Here is a 21015-nt window from a genome sequence, read left to right as displayed (position 1 = left end):
TGTTTCGTAGAGGAAAGGACCTGATCCTTTCAAGTCCAAACAGAATGCATCAGGATTTCGCATGCTAAATAAGAATGCAAACATCAAGTAGCAAAATACCACAGATCCAGAACATACAACATTCATGCTCTACAGTCTTGGTTACTTAAAACGCTTACCGTCTACTAGCATACAGTAACCACTTTCAAGCATAGCTCCTACATGCAAATATCAATGGTCCACGCTAAATCCGTTCCAACTACTAGATACTGTTTACACTCATACATGGTGTCTCTAGTGCCTACTATTGCGCTAAAATAACTCAGCCTTTGGACTTAGGAACACACTTGCTCACGTGGTCCTTGAACTGTTGCATCTCATTCAAAACTTCCTCCTCCGGCCGGTACAACATATCAATCATGCGCCATATCTGTAGAATCCAATCTAATAATTAGAGGCAAATTAAATCATACTAAAAATGGCAGCAACTGAAATAATTATGAACCTGTAATGTGCCGCCTCCACCAGAGGTCTCCGCATCATCAGATACACTAACAATAGTCCATGGATCTGATGCATTCCAGTGAAAGTCCACAATTTTATCCCTGGGTCAAACCCAAAAAATTCAGTTGCCAATATATAGTAGTATGCAGTTGGTACTCATTGCTTCATTTGTCCCCCACCATGACCCAAAACTAAGTGCCATCAAACTGAAGAAATTTATCACTACCCCCTCCTTAGAAGAAAGAAAATAAATTAGAATACAAAACAAAAATAAATAGACTAGGTAGATTGATTTATAGTCTCTGTTTTGTTTCAAGTACAATAGGGAAAAAGAAACAAAGCCTAGAAGCAGCAACCCAGTGTAAAGGTTCTAACCTGTGGCCAGCATGCTGAAAAAACAAGCCTGGAGGAGAATCATCTTCTTCATCATCAGATGTAACTTCAGTATCTTTTGTTTCACCAACCTGTCAAGAAAATTAACCAAAACTATAAGGAGAACTACTTGGCTATGAATAAATGAATATAGAACACAACTCAATTCATCGTTGGTCTGCTTTATTTGAATGTGCACCTTTAAACGGTATACTTGCCTAAGGTTACATTCACTCAAAAGTTAACAAATTACATTTTACACATCCAGATACCCACTATTAATAAATACGTAATAATTCATAGTACCAACATCCGGGCCCCACTGGCCAAGAAGGAATTTTTCAAACTTGGAACATTTTAGACTAAAGAATCATTGTCTTTATACGATAAAGCATCAAAGGCCCAACAAAATAATAAATTTGAAAAGTGACAATCTCTGTATAAGTATATTTGTAGAGCATATCATGAGCAGATTTCATTTTCCTTCTTTTTCTGAGAAAGGTATTAACTGGAATTAAAGAAGCCATCTAACATTTTAAAATGTCTCCACTCTCACCTCCCTTTTGCATTGCAGAATGTAAGATCACTTCACAAGTTACAGTTATCATGTATCTTTTGCAGACAAACACTTCGCTATCCAAAGACTAGCGTTGTCACAGAAGATGAAGATCATACAGCAGCATTTACAAATAAAAAACCTTTAAGAAGCTGGACTCCCAGAAGAATTGTATTACTTCGAACTGGTGGAATAACACATGAGAAAAGGGATAAAGGGAGAGACAAGTCTGAGGAAGTGCCAAGGACAGGAGTATCTATACCTTCTCATAGTCCCAAATATTTAAGAGACCATCCTCTGCAGAGCTCCCAAACACCGAAGACCTATCCGGACACCACTGTAAAGGAAAAGTCATCAGTTAACAGCAATCTAATGCAGAGATATCAATAAACATAATTTCACTGATGAACAGAACACAGCAAATGAAACACCTGAACACAGAGAACTGCGGCGGTGTGATGCTCAAACACATGTACTGGTGATCCAACCCCATCTGAAGTCAAATTTCGCCGGTCAAACAAGCGTACCGAATTATCAGCGGACCTGAGTGACACCACGCTAGGTATGAGATCTGTTACAAGATAAACTACATGGAAGGAAAAAAAAGGCCCAAGCAGCCATGTGCACCTACATGACCCGCTGATGAGTGATATTATACGAATTCATGATATAACATACCAGTAATGGAAAATTTGTCATTCACAAGAAAAAGAAAAGACATTTGCAGCAGCACACCCCATTAACAGGCCCTTACATGACTAGTCTTCTTTTTTCTTTTTTTTTTGGGTGGGGTGGGGTGGGGGGTTACGCACAGTTTCCTCTTAATTTATATAATTCGAATGCTATATAACATCATACCCGGTTATGATAAGATTGTCATTGTGAGGATTCCAGTCGACACAATGAAGATCAGCATCATGCGCTTTCTCAACCTGTAAAAGCAGCGAAGACCAGTATCCCATCAGGTTTTTCAGATGTCACTTACGAAGGATTATCGACTGAAATTCGACAATCAAGAATACCTTGAAACACCTTAATAGAAATGGCAATATGATAGATGAGAACTATATTTGGGACAAGACACCATATTGGTGCTAGAATGAGACAAAATCAGTTACAGATGATGACGCCAATAACACATGAATATCTAGGAAAAGCTGAACATGGTCATGCTCAAAAGGTAGCTATATTGGTATGAAGATAATAGGCCTATGTTTTAACATATGTTCAAGAAATCATTATTTGACCATTAGAATTGCAATAAGCTAACACATGCTATCTGGGAAAAGGTAAATATGTCAAAAGGTAGAAATTTTGTTACAAAGATAATTGGCTTATGTTTTAACATATGTTCAAGAAATCATCATTTGACCATCAGAATTGCATTCAAGATCTTTATCAAAAAAAAAAAGAGAAGAAATTGCATTAAAGATATATCTTCAGAAACCTGAGATGAGTTGCACATTTATAGCAGGTTTGGCTCATGATATCCTACCTATTTCTATATCATTAACAATCTCCTTCAAAGATGAATTTTCCATTAAAAAATCAATAAAGTAATCACCAGACCTTTACAACAGGATTGTTACCAACTCGAGCATCCCATAATATGAGGCATGAATCATCACCAACACTACAGAATTCCTGTGAACTTTATGAAGGTTAAAATAAAATGTCAGTTTCAGAAGACTAATCAGATACTTCAAAACATGTTAATCTCGCACATCCAATGCTTATTCACCCTTTCTGCTAAGGATATCACAGGAATCAGAAGTTGTGTCAAGAACAAAATGTTGAAGTACATTGACAGCAGAATCGTAGCTTATCTTTGTTCTTGTCAGTGGCTCCGGAATATTCCACAAAAACATCAGACAGAGAAACTTAAACATCAAAGCACAACTGTTCAATGCAAACATAAGTATATCACTTTTTTAAACTACATAATCCAAAGGGGACCAAGGAGGTTGTAGCAAGAACATGAAGACGAAGCAATTGGGAAGCAACAGGTGGAGCTCAGGGAATAAGACAATATCTTAACATTTCTCTCCCTGGATGATAACTAAGTAGAAGTGGATGATTGCCAAAGAAGAACCAAGGGAAATAAGAAGAATTTACCAGCAGAAACTCTAGTAACCTGAGGCTAACTTGTAAGCCTCACTCCACCCAGACAAACCTCCCACGGGATCCAGCAAAGAAATTAAGACATTCAAGTTGACATTACCTTGAAGGGCAAAACTGAACATCTTCAACAGTATCCTCATGGCCATGGAAGATACCACGTGGTCCAATAGAAGGATTATCAGCAGACTTAATTATAGAGCCACCTGGTCCTGCAGACTTGGGTGCATCTGCTGCCAATGTTGAAATGTGGTCTTGAATGCTCCACAAGACAACAGTTTTGTCCTTTCCTGACAGAAAGTTACCTCTAATGAGGAGATACCAGAAGTGGCTAAATCACTAACACCCACTGAATTATGATATTAAGTTCCAGACAGCATCTTAGGGGATGCAACATCAGACCAAAAGTTCATAATATGATTCTCAATACTACTAGAACAAGTAGCTTTTATGAACCTTACATAAAAAAAATGTATCTGATCAGATGAAGTCCAATTTGGTACATATGATGGGCAACACAAGTACCAGATTCTGAAATATAACTAGATGAGAAAATATTTTGAGAATTAGACATCTAAAAAACGAGAGAACTTCAAACCTCCAGAGAGGACAAAGGGTTCCATGGGGGACAGAGCCAGAGCAAATTCTGCATTATCCTGATGTCCACTTAATACCTGTAAAGGCATTTAATGTTTGCTTAAAAAGGTTGATCTATAGCTTAAGATGCCAAATCATATTACTGGTGCCAGTGGACAGGCACTGGGATCAAATATTAGAGCACATTCCACAAGCAAAAAGTTATGAAATCCACCAAAGAGGTAAGATGAAGATAACCCGAACTATAGACCAATCAAAAAGATCTAAGAGAGAAAGTACACAGACCAGATCTGGACGCGAAGCAGCAGCACCATAGACAGCATGCTTGTTAGGCTGAGCTTCAATGTCCCAAATGAGAACCTAGATGGATATAACAAACTCGTACCAATTAAAAAATATTGATATGCCTAAATTAGAAAAATGTCCAGTAGCTTTACAAAGACTTCCACAAAACACCTTACAAAAAGAGAGCACTTACTTCAGGACCATCAGTATGGGTTGCCACTATGTTTTTGTTCTGCGGGAGTTCTCTGATTCTGTTAACCTGAAGGAGGATACCAAAAAATAGTTCAAACAGAATTCCTCAATGGAGAACCACACTGCACAATTTTTATGCAAGAGAATAAATATCAAATAAGTTCAACAAGTGTTTTCTTCACAGAATGTCACAACTAACAATGCTGATTCTAGGCAACACAGAGTATGATACATCTCTATTTAGTCTTTTTTTAAAAAAAATTCAAACTTTGCTTCATTCAAGTACTCCTCTAAACAAATCACAAAACTACAAATGGAGCTAAATTTCAGCTTAACTATGATATACAGAAAGATATAGCATTAAAAATTGACGTGAACTAAAACCTTACACCCAAAAGAGATAATGGCCTCAATGAGAATGCAATCAAGCAATGGAAATCCAGTAGGAAATTGGCAACGCAAAAAGCATGAAGATAAGGAAGTGAAAACTATTTTCCTTTTAATCTGAATAGTATCAAATATAAGGTTTTCACTCTTTCATATACTAGGCATAATTTTGTGTTACTTGAACCGATGGTCTTTCGGAAACAACTTCGCTACCTCCATGATGTAGGAGTAAGGTCTGCGTATGCTCCACCCTCTCCATACCCCACTCGTGCGATTACACTGGGTTTATTGTAGAAGTATAGCAGTAGAAGTGTAAGAAACAATAAGCACATAGCTGAAACAATTCAACTCTCAAATTTCAAGTATTATTTATTTCTGTCTTCATTTTAATTCTGTGGTATAGACTATTTATCTTGTATTCACTGCATTTGAGTTCCTTGTCAAAATGATTTTTTTTATACACCCTATAACTAGATTTGGGTGTAATTACACAATTTAAGATTGCTTGTTTGGCCAAGTAATTACTTAGTCAGCATGAAATTGTATGTATTTGAGAGGGAGCAATTACACTCTAATTCTCAAGGTCTGGTAAATACATTGTGTAATTACCAGATGATTTTTCAAATATATATTATGTCTTACATTTCAAATATGAATGGAATACTTGTTAAAAACAATTTCAAAAATTTTGGATTATTTCTTTGGCCAAGTTTTACTTGGTCAGCATAAAATTGGATGTTTTTCCGAATTCGTTTGGCCAAGTTATTACTTTGTTATCATGAAATTGGATGATTTTTCAAATGCTTTCGAATATATGTGGAATACTTGTTAAAAACAATACTCACATGAGTGGGAAAATACCGATTACTCTTTACGATATTAGCTATCAATTTATAATTATTAAATATAATTATTTAAAATATATATTTTAAATACCTAATAATAAATAAAACTTAACATTTATTATTTGTCCCTTCATTAAAATATATTATTTGTTCATCTAAAAAATGTTTATTTAATTAATTTATTTATTGACAAGGTAACAAACTGTCTATATAAAACATCCGCAACAGGTGCTAGAAGCCAAAATTACACCATTCATTTTTAACTTTTGCAGAGAGCTACTATTGCCTTCAAAACACCTAGAGTTTCTCTCTTTCCAAATGGTCCACCATATTACTGTTGGGACAATTTTCCATTTGTCTTTGTTAGTGTTACCACCGCCCTCAAAATTCCAACTAGTCAGCGCCTCCCTAATTCTTCCTGGCATTGTCCACCTCATGCCTCTAAAGCTGGTAAATAGATTCCAAAACTGGCTAACCACTTAACAAAGAAGAACAGATAATTAATTCTCTGCATTATACTCACAAAAATAACATCTGGAGCATATATGTTTGCCCCTCTTCCGTAGATTCTCCTCAGTTAAAACAACTTCTTTCACTACCAACCAGGTGAAAATAGCTACTTTGAATGAAAATTTTACTTTCCAAATAAGCTTCCAAGGTAAAAATCTTATCTGAGAACCCATCTAATTCATGTCCTTATAAGCAGGCTTACCATAAAAATGCCCTTACAGTGACATTTCATCTTAGAGTGTCTTCTCCTTCATGTAGCCCCTTGCACTAGTCTAGAGTGCCATAAAAATTGGCCAATCTTTCCATCTCCCAATCTTGCATCAATCCTCTATAGGTCAAGTTCCAACCTTGATTTGACCACACTTCCTATGAAGTAGAATCTTGGTGATTTAAAATATAAACGTCAAGGAATAGTTGCTTAAGACTTCCATTCCTAGCAGCCTATCTCCCAGAACAAAATCCTCTTGTCATCTTTCACATTAAAACTAGTTCTTGCAAATAATACATGCCTTAGGCTCCCAATCTTGCATCAATCCTCTATAGGTCAAGTTCCAACCTTGATTTGACCACACTTCCTATGAAGTAGAATCTTGGTGATTTAAAATATAAACGTCAAGGAATAGTTGCTTAAGACTTTCATTCCTAGTTCTTGCAAATAATACATGCCTTAGGCTCCTGATTGATCTCCACAAACTTGTGCCATATGTAGAGTTTACTTTTTTTGTCCACCAAAAACCTTCCTTTTCATACTTAGCTTGTATCACAATATCCCATAAAGATTGTTCTTCCTTGGGTAGTCTACATAGTCATTCCATCAGGAGACTATTGTTCTACTTTCTCAGATTTCTGATACCCAGCCCTCCATCTTTCTTAGCCAAAATTAAGGTGTCCCATTTGACTAAATGATAGATTTTTCCTCCCTGCCTCCTTGCCACAAAAAATTCCTCCTAAGAGCATCAATTATTTCCTCTACATTAGCGGGAAGAGGAAATAAATGACATCAAATAGATAGGTATACTGTGATTTCCATCTAGTCAATCTTTTTCATATCTTTCTCTTTCAATGACATCATTCCATACATCTCTTGATTTACTTTTTGCACACAAAGGCCTTCTTAAGTAAATTGTTGAAATCTTACCTATCTCTCCCCCCAAAATTCTAGCGGAACTGTTGAATCCTAGCCACTTCATTTATTGGGAAATAAAACATTTTTCACCGATTAATGTGAAGGCCTAAAATAGCCTCAAAGACAATAAAAATAATCCTCAAATACTTCAACTGTCTCTCCATTGCATCACAAAATATGAGTGTGTCATTAGCATATTGCAAGTGTGTTACTTCCACCCTTTCATTTTATTCCTTTGCTAGATTGAAACCTTTTATCCAACCATTATTATGGACAATCTTCACCATATTGTTAAGTCCTTTCATAACCAAAATAAACAAAGAGGCTATAATGGATCACCTTGTCTCAAACCTCTTTGAGAAGGAAAAAAACCTTCAGGTGATAAACATTTATCAGAACAGAGAACCTGACAGTGGTAATGCAAAATCTTATCCATATAATCCATTTCCCTCCAAACCCCATCTTCTGGAGAATTCCAAGCAAAATAACTCCAATTCACATGGACATATGCATTTTCAGTATCCAATTTGCACATGATGTTTAGTGTGTCAGCCTTTCAAGAATGCAAGTATCTACTAATTTGTGAATCACTTTCTTCAGCCTCTTTGTGAGGATCTTGGATATCAATTTATATTTGCTCCACATTAAACTAATACTTCTGAAGTCTCTCAATTCCTTAGCCCCATTATTTTTGAAAATAAAAGCTATATAAGTTGCATTGAAGCTCTTCTCAAAAACTTCTTGAGAATGAAAGTTGTGCATAATGGACATCACATCATTCTTTAAAACCTCCCAAAGTGTACAAAGAACCCCAGAGTGTGGTCATCTGGACCTAGTGCTTTATCTATTATACATGCCTTCAGACTATCCAAAACTTCTTTCTCCACAAAGGTTTTTGCAAGTCATGTTGGTCCTTTGTGTTTATGGCAGGACAATGACACATGTTATAATAGGGCCTCCATTTCTCGTTTTCAGAGTAGAGTTTCTGATAGAAGATAATGATCTCCCTTTTAATGTTCTGTCTCCACAATATCTTCTCCTCCTATCAGCAAATGATCAATGTGATTATTCCTCTTGCGAGCATTTGCAATTCTCTAGAAGAACATTGTATTTTTATCACCCTGTTTAATCCACGATATTCTTGATCTCTGTCTCCATGCAATCTTTTTTGGCATAATCTTCAAATTTTAACAATAAATTAACTTTTCGAATGGCCCCTTCTTCAAATTAAAGATCTATTCTACGGAATATTGTCTATCTCTGCAATTTTACTCAAAAACAAATTTTTATTCTTCTTAAAGCTTTTAACTTGGTTCCTAAAATATAATCTGGCCTTCCATTAATTATAATGGAATCCCACCAAACCTTAACTTACTCATTGAAGCCTTCAGTTTCAACCACCATCTTTCAAATTTGAAATAAGACTTTTTGTGATCCCAACTGCCACTCTAAAGCACAATTGGTGTGTATTCAGAACAGATTTTGGGTATAATCTCTTGCTTAATATTATTGAAATTTCCTCGTCATTCAGTAGAATATGTTGTTCCCTTTTGTTCAAGTATAGCTTCCCCAATCTAGTTGAGGATAAATCAACTCCACGTACTCAATAAAATAAAAAAATTCAATCTTGTATGTAGAGGTTCTAGAGCAATTCTTCCACTCTGAAGCATATCTAGCAATATTAAAATCACCCCTATCACCCAAGGTCCTGTAAACAAACTTCTAACCGACCCTATTTCCCACCATACTTCTTGCCATTCTTGATTGCAATTTGGTGCATATACCCGTGTCATGTGCCAACAAAAATCATTAATTGTCGACTTGAATCTACAAGTCAAAGTATAAGCACCAACTTCTAGTACTTCTCCTTTCCAAGTCTCGCTAGCCCATGATATCAAAATATCTCCCCTAGTTCCACTTGCCTCTAGTTGCACATACTAGGCTCTGCATTTTCCACACATGCTATATTAGTTCCCCAATAACCGTTTTCCAGTTTAGTTTCCTTTAAACAGAGGACAACTAGTTTCCATTTTTGACCTAAACTATTGATCACCCTCCTTTTATCTCTACAATTTAGTCCCCTCACATTCCATGAAATTATTTTGACATTCATCATAATACCCTAGAGTTTCCTTTCCCCCTGATTGACCCATCCATCTCATTGTCACTTACCTCCTTTATGTGTCCAACATTTAAAGGTTCAACATCCTCAATGTTCCATGCCGCATCATTAAAGCAATTGACCAATTGCATGTCTTGATGATCACCATTAATATCAATTTGTGCTTCTCCTTCTTCAATATTTGTCACAACATCTACATAATCTTCCCCTTTTCTTTATTTCATTTTTTTGTTGGACTTGCTGGCTGATTCTACTAGGATTTTTGGCACCATGTCTCCAAAGCTACTATCAAAGACGACAAGGTACGTGCAGTTTGCTTCTATTTCCACTAGCATTGGGTCTGATTGTAAAGAGCACATGACATTAGCTTGGTCAGAAATGAGAAGTTGGGCTTCCGCAAAGAGAGCTGGGTCTTTATTAAAACCTTTTAAAACAATTGTCTAAGCTTTCCTTTTGGCCCATTAAGAGCCCATTGCTTTTGATTAAAAAGTCCTTCTCTTTCCTACATGTCGCTGGGCACTTGCTAGCTGTTTATTAAAATAGATATCTACTCAAAATAACCCATGTGCCTCTCTATATCAAAGCAGAACCTATTACCTTTACCTGTGTATGCTTTTCTTTGCCCAATGATCCTTATCCTGCAAGACTTCCTCCTCTCCATCAACCACCATTCGAGATGAATCTTTAATTGTTTCCATGCCCACTGACCTTGAAGAATATGCTCAGTCATGTGCTTGTTTGGAAATGAAAAAGAAAAGAGCCCCCCCCCCCCCCTTCGTATATATTAATTCCAAAAGCGCTCTTCCAAGTACTCACCACCCATTTTCTGATATCTGAAAGTGTTGGTTTCTCCTTATCTTCTCCACTGAAGCTTCCAACTATACATCTTCCCATTTTCTTGGTTAGAATCACCACCAGAGATGATGATAGAGGAGTTGTTGTTGCTGATCAGAGATTCAGATGCTTCTTTTGATTGCCACTTGCTAGTTCTGCTGAATCTGCATAAGGAACTTTTAAGTCTATCCTCCTAGGAATATTTGTAATAAATGTTCCTTATGTTCTTTGATGAAATTATCAATCTTGAATGCTATGTCTCCCTATCCAACATTAAATATAACTTCTGGAATAATAATGACAGATTTGTTCCCTCCTTGTACAGTCATAATGCTTATAAATCTTCCAAATTTGTTGTGTTTTCTGGATTTGAGTATTGTTCATTTAGCTTCCACCTTATTATATGGGTGCAGAGTCTTTTGGAGCTTCTCGGAGTAAAAAGACTATCCATTATATTGTTTTCTTTCTGAAAATTGTTCTGCGCATCAGATTCCGGCTTCTTTCAACCCATTCAAACCAAACTTCAGTTCTGGCTGCAAGCCTGGTGATATTGTAAGACTTAAAACTTACTGCAAAGTAGATTCTATTTTCCCCCATAAAAGCTTACATCAAATACTCGCTAAGCTCACTCTTATAAGACCCCGTAAAATAAATCTTTTAAGAAATGTCCCGGAAAACAAACACCATAGCTCGAAAATCTTGAAATAAAAAGCTGAAAATAATAATCACGTAAGGTGACTATCACTGTAAGGAAAGAAAGGATTCAAATCCAGTAAGTAGTTGCCAGAAAAGAGGATTCTGCTCTTAATTAATGAAGAATTATTATTGTAGAAACAACAAGAAAGCTTTTTTTAATTTTTATTGTTAAATTTATCTTCAAACAAAAAATATCTAAGTTATTTTTAATCAAGAAAAATATCTATGTTATTACACTTGTACAACCAAACATGACACATGGAATTACATTGTAATTATGTTAATTACTAAATAACATGTATATGTAATTATTTTGAGTAATTATTGTACTAGTAACTATACCAGACCCAATTACAAGGTGTACTAGGAAGATGCAGGGAATTGTATTATTCCTATTCCTCACTATACAGCAGATAGAGAAAAACATGAAACAGCAAGGATAAGAAGTGCACTTTATATAAAAAAAATCTTTGGGTAAGAGCACTATCAATTCAGCAGGCAACACCAAGGAAGCTAAATACAACACTATGACTAGAGCCACAGAGCCAATAGTTGACTTAGTTTGTCTGTGAACATACGTGCAAGTTCAGTATTTTTTTTTGCAGTGTTCAAGTAGTTTTTACCTCTCCCGGATGTATTATGGTTTTGTACTTCTTCACAAATGGCGAGCGTGCCTCTTCATTGAACTAGAACCAAGCCATTAAAAAAAGTCATTATGATTGATTGGCAGTATAACTAAAACAAAACCGTATTAAATGTGAAACATACTTACATTTGCAATGTGATTTTCTGCTGCAACCCTGGGCTTAACCACATCACAATTAGCGATGATCAAAGTATTAGGCACCGACTTATCCGTCTGGAAAAACAAGTGATTAAAGATTTAAAAAAATATGAACCTAATTGTAGAATCCAAAAACTCAACTCATTTACTGTACATGAAATGAAATAATAAATTATCATATTTTTCAACAATTGCCTGTCAGAAAGCAAACTATAAAAATGAAATTATTTGATAATACTAATATCAACAACAACATTGATAATAATAATAATGGTAGGAACTCTAGCCATCTGTGGTAGGAGGCTTGGTCAGCCCACGAAACCGCCCAAGCCTGGCTCACTAAAACTGGCCCCAACCCCTACTGTAGCAGGCAGGAGCTAGCTCGAACCCTAAGGGAACTTGAACCAGTTAATCACATCCCAAACTCCTAAGTCCTAACAGCTCAGGACTGGTCTGGAACTTGGCCTGCAGCACGCCAAAGTCCACCTCTCAACTACTCAAGTTAAAAGTAATTTTCGGGATGCTACTTCAAATTTTGAAATCTTTGATCTTATATTTCTAAATTTAAGGTCACAAGCAACAATAATAGCTGCTTGTTAAGAAAAGACACACTTTAATACAAACAACTTAATTACTACTAAAACCTATAAATTTCTACAAATAACCTGTTCACAAATCAAGCAATTGACATCAAATTGAATAATCAATATTGATATTCTTATACAAAATATGGATGAATTTAAGTCCATATATTTTATTACTTTACTGATTTTTAAGAAAAAAAAGTATTCATTTGTTTTGCAACATTAGCAAAAATGTAAAGCGAAAGAGAAATAAAGCCTTTTAAAAAACTGAGCAGTCAAACCACCAAAGCAGAGACCTAAATCTCCAAAATGTACTCAAATTCAGAAGAAAAATCAGCAGAACTGCGACACGATCACAAAGTTAAGTTCGCTTGAAGTTTCAATCTTGCTTTACCTAATTTCTTGTTCTCTTATTTGCAATTATTTTATTCTTTATACTATAAACACAATCAATACTCTATGGCATGTTGTGACCTATGCTCATCATTTATTTGATGATGAGCCCATTGTGAATACACAGTTACCTGATGAGCCTATTTTGAATACACAGTTACCTTTATCTCAAAAAATATTCTATGGCATGTTAGATCAGTATAACTAACATAGGATAAAATTGAAGAAACTCAAAAAAAGGATCAGCTAGACCAACGCAAAGCACGCCACAATATAGTTGTTAAGTGCCGTGCACTAGGACCAATCCCATACCCTTCTAAAAATTACTGGCTCCAGACTTTCCCCTTGAGAATGGGGCCAGCCTTGAACCGGACCATGTTCCACTAATCAGGTCTAGGTCTAACAAATACCGCTTCTGGCAAGGGAAGCTATTTGAGTCAATCAAGGTTGTAGAGACTTTGAAACCATGTGAAAATAGAAAAGCTTCTCAATGTACAAGAGGTACTGCTTAATTAATCAACATCAATTGTCTGTGACATATTGGGCAGAAGATACCCTTGTAATGTGTATCAAAAAGTATTAATCGATTAGTTAAATGGTAGAAGTTCAAGGCTGGATGAGATAGCACTTAATTATGGTATTAGAAAGAGAATCAAGATAGGTTTTCCAAGAGATGGCTGAAACAGGATTATTCTGAATGGGATCCACAACCTCTATCACACACTTGGCTCATCATACTAAGGGTCAGATAGGGAAAGAAAGCTTTATAATAGCAACCATGTCATCAACAAAAATATGTTAGAGAACCTGTTATGAAAAATGTGAGAATTGAATATATCTACTTTTAAAGATGATTGAAGAAAGAAAATTAACAATACACATGGTTAAGTAAAGAAGTAGAGGCAGTGGGGCAATTATACATCACAAAAGATATCAAAAAAAATACAATGGAAGTTCAAAAACTAAAATACGGAAAAAAGAAAACTGTTGGAGTATGCTTCAGAACACAAGGAAGAAAGATGTTTTCAAACAGTATTTTTATACCTAAAGCTCATGGATTTTATTTCCACCTTTACTATGGAACTTCAAATTACTTAGTAGGTATGATAACTTAGTACCAATCCAGAGGCACAATAGATAATCTAAGACCACAATAAGAGCCTATTTGGATAGGCTTATAGCTTTTGGATTAAAAGCCAAAAGCCATAGGTTAAAATTTTTGGATTATTTTTGTCTTTTTGGCTTAAAAACAAGTGCTTAAACGCATTTTTTATTTTACCCACACACTATAAAAGTGCTTAAAAGCTATTTTGGTTTAAAAGCACCTAAAATAAGCCACAATCCAAATAGGCTCTAAGTCATATTTCTAAGCCTATTCCTCACATGATCCGCCAAACCTCAGACAAGATCTTTTCATATATGATACTCAAACCAATAACCTTAAGGTCACAGGTGGAGTTGTGCTTCAGTACCTCTTCCACTAAAACATCTCAACAAACCAAAAGAACTCCCAAGTATCTACGCATGAGAATATCAAGGATTATTTACCCCAAGCCCCAAGACAAGATTATTATTGATATTAATTTTATAATAAAAGAGATTTGTTAAGGAGGGTGAGTAGGTGTCCTCAAGCCCAAAAAGAAACGAAAAAAACAAGACATTAAATCACCTACACCAAAGATGACCTTTTTCATCAAGGAAAGAGTATACTTCTACAAAATCTTGGTGATATGGTAAATCTTTTGTGATATCAATGTAAAATACACAGGAAATAATGAAAATATCAACCAGAAAACAATAATCATGTGCAATACAAGCTTGCCTGTTCAGAAAGGTAGAGTCGCTGGCGGTTTTTCAAAGAACCCTGCTCAACTACTGGACCCCACCTGTTGCCAAAGACATAACCATTAACATGACTGATCAATTTTTAGACCAAACAACTTGATAAGACCAAGATCACAATGAGACAGCGACACTAATTTTCAAATGTTAATAAAAAACAAGATTGTCATCAACTTCATTAAACATATAAACGCAAGGCCATAGAGTTCTGTGGATAACTATTACATAGAAATAATAGCCACATCTCTCTCTCTCACACGGAAAAAAAATCACATACCATATACAAAACAACCCAGTTATTTAATTTGAGATCAGAACTTAAACAACATGACCAGAAAATAATAAACCATGAAACCAACTAGCTCACAAGTAGAAAGGGCATCCCATATATGGTGTTTAACCATGTGCAAGATGCATATACTCTATCACATACATAGTATTTGACCACCATGTGCAAGTATGAATATAATATACTCATAAATACATAAGCATGTGTCCTACGTATCATTCAGAGCATACCTCGTCAACAAAGCAATCACCCAGATGGATATTATTCAGATCATTTTTTCGTTTCTTTGGGAATTCAAAACTTGGTTTGAAGGATACAAATTCTTTTTCTTATAATGCACCTCAGTTATTCCACCACCTGCTACCTCGAATTCAGATCTTGGTGAAAGGGTTAGGAGATTCTCCCAAAGAGATTTTTATTTTAAGGAGGAAAAGGGAGCAATTAAAAGGCATATCACAAAGTCACACACCAAATTAATATCTATCTTTAACATTAGGCATATACTCAGATTTAGCTTTTGTCATCAAATCTGTGATTTCTAATTGTTCACCTGCAACTACACATACAAATAACATAAGCAAATATTCAGTTTCATGAACTTTCATCAATTCATCAATACAACTTGGTTCAGCATAATAAAACTATAGTATACTGCAAATGAAGAAAGAAATCCATAATACCGGCAAGAAAGAGAAGGCCATGAATTGCTATGGTTAGTGAACCAATCATACAGCACAGTGATATTAGACTTCCACATCAGATAATCCTCACCATACTTGCTAATATTCTTCTCCCCATCTTCACTACTTGATCCCCTAAGAGCCCAGTTTCGTTTTCCTTCGTTGCCACTTACAGCACTTTGGGTAAATACCATGTTGGTACGTAGATGGATCAAATCTTTACAATAAACAAAAGCAGGAACCAACAAAAGTTTTAATGGCTCAAAGTGGAGATATATCACCACAGAACCTTAGTAAGTTAAAAAGACCAAATATGATAGTATAGCAGCTATGATTATTTCATGCTCTTGGGTCCTTGCTGAATGCAATGACTTCCTAGTATGACGTGAGAAAAATATTAGGGAAAGTATGGTCTAGACACATAACAGAGATGAAGAAGAAATAAAAAAAACTTCATATGAAATACTTTGCACGAGACAAAAATATTCTTTGATTTAATAGCATCAAACAACCTCCAATCATCCTAAATTAACCATTTACAATGAATGATTTGAACAATCTTTGTTCTTTTCACATTTTTTCTTGTTTTCATCAACTTATTTAATGAAATTTACAGACTACACGAAAAAACTTCTAAACACCATTTTCAGAATCGAAACATAATACAAACTTTATTAAAAAAAAAAAAGAAGAAAGGAAAACGAACTTCATTTGACTCTGTAAATTCTAATTGGTTCAAATAAAAACAAACAGGAATGTAATAGGAAATGAAAACTTCTTCCCCTTTTATTCAGCAATGTTTGACTAGTGTAACAACCCTCATATTCATTTTATGATTCCGCATGTTTTGCATGTTTTACCCCTTTCCTTAGCTCTGGTACGGTATTTGAAGTCTGTGAGGATGGGTGGCATGGTTCCCAAGGTGTTTGGATGGAATTTGAATGGATTTTTCATTTTGGAAAGTTGAAATGGTTGACCAAAGTCAACATTTGAGAAAAATGACCTCAAAATTGAATTCTGTCAGTTTCGTTAGTTTTGGAAGGTGATTTTTGAATCAGTTGGACAATTGGTTCAGGTCCCAGAGACATTCGGATAAGTTCTGAAATGTCATTTTCAATCTAGGAGCATGTTTGGTTTGTCTTGATGGGTTTTCGAACGAATCCCACAACTTTTAGACTTGGGTATTTTCTTGGTTTTCCATCTAATTGGCACAGGTATTTTACCCTTCACATTCACGATGGTCTGGTTGCGATCATGAAGGGTAATGGCATTATGCATCGCGATCACGGTGGGTCAGGTCACTATCGCGGAGAGTACACTGAGTGGGTTCGAGTCGAGAAGATTTTTGGCCTTCATATTCGCGATGGGTTGGGTTCGAATCGACTCGCGATCGCAATTCGGTCCCACGATCGCAAAGAAGGTTTTACCTAGAAAGATTTAAAATCTCATTTTTGAACATAAACCCCATGATTTTGGGAGCTTAGGAATACATTTTTGGGTGATTCAAAAAAGGAGGTTTCAAGATTTATTCATTGGGTATGTTTCTAAACCTTTATTTACACATTCCCCACTACTCTATTGATGATTTCACCTTTAAATCACTATTTTAAATTGGGAAAATTGGGAATTTTTTGGCTAAAATGATTTGACACCGTGGAAAGGAAAAAGGTCAAATACACGTTAAATGAGTTCTCTTGCTAGATACACAAACCCATAGATCTATGGTAAAATGATATAAATTTGAATTTGAAAAATCAATGGTCAAAATAAACAGGCCAACTTATTAAGTAAAACCATAAACACATCCAAATGAAGCTAAAAATTGAATATACTAATAGAAGCAAAAGATTGACTTCTTTAGAAAGATCTGACAAAAATATTAAGAGAAACCCGCCCTTGAGCCCTAAACCAACCAACCAAGGAAAAACAAAAAGAAAATCCAATATAGTAATTACATATAGCAATTTGTATATCAAAGAAAAAGGAACTAAGATTAGAAGATGAAGATGAAGATATCATTACATATCAAGAAAAAAATCATTGTGGAATCAAGGGTTTATAATTCATAACCTTAAAGTTGTTGTGCGATATAAACAACATAGAGGAAAACACAAAACATCAACTTAGAAGAATAAAGAATGATAAGAGAAAGTGTACATCTATAGATAGATAGCATGAAAGAGTGATAAGGTGAGAAAAGTAAAATGATAAAATCAATGACAACAAAGAACCTGAAATTACTTGCAAATGCACAAATGATGAGGGAGGCAGATGGGAGGCCACGAGAAAAAGAGATACATAAATAAGGGTTTCAACGTGGATAATTAGTGGACGATTTTACCCCTACATGTGGATTCATAACATTAATGAATCGCGAAAACTTCCAAAAGTGAGCAGTTCAACTAAGAATTAATTGAATTAACTCCAGAGTTATAATAAGTCAAATATCACACTTCATTATACATTTAGTATACAGCAGATTGCGTTTCCACATTTCTGTAAGCACTACTTTAGAAATTTGAAAGCAATAACTACCAATCTACATTATTACCTTATTTTACAAATTTGTAGCAATTGTTGCCTCAAAATCCATCTCATCTTAAGAAACTAGATACCAATAACCTTTATCAGTAATTTTATTATTTTAAATCGCTCATGAAAAATTGTAGCTTTCTAGATAGATGTAGAGGTATATTAAAGCCAAGTCAGTGAAATCAGCAAGCCAAAACTAAAAAGGAAATCTGAAACAGCACAACAATCTACTGAACTAGCTGCCATATCTCCTAGACCAAAGCATTAGCAATGCCTAGCAAACAATACGCAGTAACACATAGTTCTTATCCAACAAAGTGGTTCAAATAATTGAAGCGTGGGCCACCAAAAAAAAATCCATCTACTGATCCAAGTCCAAAACATCCCCCAATTATGTTCATAAAGTCAACCTCTAGTGTAAACACTTCAGTAAAGAGTGGCATCATGTATTTAGGTATTTAGTAGGCCTATTTATTTTCCTATGAATAAGGGATAACTCTATTGAAGAAATTTCCCAGCAAAAAAGGAGATGTTGGCTGACGATAATTACAAACAGTTACAAAAACTTAGTTACTACAGTGATTGTATTGAATTAAGAAAATCAAACAGAGGATCTATGTCATATAAATTATTTACTCAGACAAGTTCAGAAAATATCCATATTACTACTCTCTTAAATTTTACTTAATCAACAAAAGCAGTGTTATTGAGGGCTATCACTTTGTAGCTTAAAGCGATGAAGCAATGTGACATGAAGTTAGGGATTCATAGGCAAAATCATGTGCTTTTGAGAAGTTCGTTCCAAACAATGACCCACAAAATGATCCCAATGTGAAACGATCAATTCTTTTAACCTCGTGAAAAAGGAGCTGGACAAATACCTGCATTATCGTATATTAGATGTTGAAAACTTGAAATTAGTTATGTCAACAAGGCTCTGGCTTAGAGGTAAAAGCGCAATGCATGGTATATGGGTTAAACCCGCTTTGCGAATTTGAACCCTCCGCAAACAAAAGCTTTTAGGTGGAGAAGGGTAGAGGGACAGACGCATCATCCACCAAGTTTCAACTCATGTAACAATGCCCCTCGGTGCAGTGTTATCAAAAGCAAAGGTGCAAAAAAGCTCTAAGGCCCATTGGGGCTTTAAGCACAAAATAAAGCATGTTTTAATGAAAAAGGTGCAAATAGAAAACAAATATATTCATGTATAACAAATATGTGGACAAAGAAATTGATTCTTTTTACGATAAAGAGAACTGTCAACTGTTTAGTGTCAGAACCTCTTTAGGAAACACTTAGTCGCAAGGAAAAAATTGTCTCAAAGCCTTAATAACGACATTGAAATGCACATTAAATGAGGCAAAGTGCTCGACGCGTTTTGAGCCTCACTTCAGGTCTTAAGTGCGCTTTAGGCGCACTTTGACAACACTGCATTATAGGACCAAATTCATATATGTTTGCAATCTTTGAATTTTTCATAAGTTGAATTCTTCACTTCAAAGAATTGTGTACTTTACGTCTCCCTTCTCACCTTTTTTTTTTTCTCTTTTGCTTTTTTTTCCTTTTAATAACACTGAGCCCACTCTTACTACCAGATTCCAAATTAATTATATCTTCATAATTGAAAAAAGGGAAAAAGAGTATCACAAACATTACAACACAAACAACAAGGCAATGTGGGAGTTTCTTCATGAATAACCCTCATATGAGTTGGATGTCATGGGCCAAGACGAACCAAAGAGCAAAGGTTGTTAAATCCTCGCCCTAAAGTAATCAAACATCATTGCAAACAGACTCCACCACACATCGAATATACATACCTAGGACTCCAAACGCATCAAACCGAAAAGCAGAGGTTCTAGAAATGTACAACATACCAAATATGCTTTTAAGAAAGAAAAAAAGAGACATATATACCTGCAAGAGAGGGAAGGCCAAACGAGGTTGTGATTAGCGAACCAGTCATAGAGTACGGGAACGAGTGACTTCCACTGAACATATTGTTCGTCGATAGCAGCAGCTCTCTTGTCAACACTACCTCTCATCCTGCCGGTACTGTGAAGTTCCTTCTCTTTTTCGTCTTTGGATTTGGTAGAAGAACCCTTTGGCCTGCCACGCCTTTTGGGCTGGGAAGAGGGCGTTTCCATGGTAGAATTTTTTGAGGGAAAGTTAAACCCTTGGAAACAGAGACCAAACTGTAGTGAGAATAGTGAAAAGACTGGAAACCGAAAGGGTTTTGTAGAAAAATGAAAATGACCAAAACCCAGCCTCTGCCTCTTGGATCTATTTATGGAAAGGTGATTTGATTTTCGAAACAACAATCTTGATCCGCCTTTTCCCTCTCTTCTTTTCCAAAATATACCCACAACAATTATATTATGCCTATGCTTCAGATTAAATTGAACTCAACTATGAGTTGGCCATGTTTCATGATAAAATTTGAAAAAAAAAATAGTTTTGATTTTCAAAGTGAAAAAAGTGAAGATATTTTTTTTATTGTTTTTCAAATTTTTGAAAATCAAATGTACTTTCTGAGGTTCAACTTAAAAAAAAAGTAAAAAAAAAGATTCATAATTGCAGTTTAATAATCAAAAAGTGTGACAAGAATAAAATACACGTCGAACACTTGATACTGTAGATACAAAATCTCTAAGGAGTTTGCAAGATCGAAAATAGTAAGGTATAATTATCTAGAAATAATAAAGACAATGAAAATGGTGAGAGATAAAATTTGGTATTACGGATCAATCAGACAACTCGCCTCGAAATTATTCTCCGCATGAACGGC

At 35.3% G+C, this 21015-nt stretch overlaps 1 protein-coding gene across 1 annotated transcript; it reads right to left on the bottom strand.

Annotated features, from left to right (window-relative positions):
• Positions 1-55: 55 nt before the first annotated feature.
• On the bottom strand, positions 56-20588 carry LOC129893522 (WD-40 repeat-containing protein MSI4-like). The gene is made up of 15 exons (XM_055969070.1): positions 20145-20588; positions 14707-14770; positions 11896-11982; positions 11747-11809; positions 4605-4670; positions 4412-4486; positions 4128-4203; positions 3633-3819; positions 2981-3062; positions 2270-2343; positions 1843-1954; positions 1674-1748; positions 859-947; positions 485-584; positions 56-409 (listed from the first exon to the last, which is right to left on the bottom strand). Exons 1-15 carry the CDS (start codon positions 20372-20374, stop codon positions 302-304), a joined length of 1488 nt encoding a protein of 495 aa, XP_055825045.1. The 5' UTR covers positions 20375-20588; the 3' UTR covers positions 56-301.
• Positions 20589-21015: the final 427 nt, after the last annotated feature.

Source organism: Solanum dulcamara, chromosome 6, assembly GCF_947179165.1.
Source record: "Solanum dulcamara chromosome 6, daSolDulc1.2, whole genome shotgun sequence".
Classification (NCBI taxonomy): Eukaryota; Viridiplantae; Streptophyta; class Magnoliopsida; order Solanales; family Solanaceae; genus Solanum; species Solanum dulcamara.
The sequence above is the reverse complement of the archived record's forward strand: the minus strand, read 5'-3'. Positions and strand labels throughout refer to the sequence as shown.

What these genes read in the sequence shown, in the direction of transcription:
- LOC129893522 (XM_055969070.1), bottom strand. Translation starts at nt 20,374, where the DNA reads ATGGAAACGCCCTCTTCCCAGCCCAAAAGGCGTGGCAGGCCAAAGGGT. An exon ending in GACTCTACCTTTCTGAACAG is followed by an intron (nt 11,983 to 14,706) that starts GCAAGCTTGTAT and finishes TTGTTTTTCCAG; the next exon opens with ACGGATAAGTCGGTGCCTAA. An exon ending in ATATTTGGGACTATGAGAAG is followed by an intron (nt 948 to 1,673) that starts GTATAGATACTC and finishes TTTTCTTGACAG; the next exon opens with GTTGGTGAAACAAAAGATAC.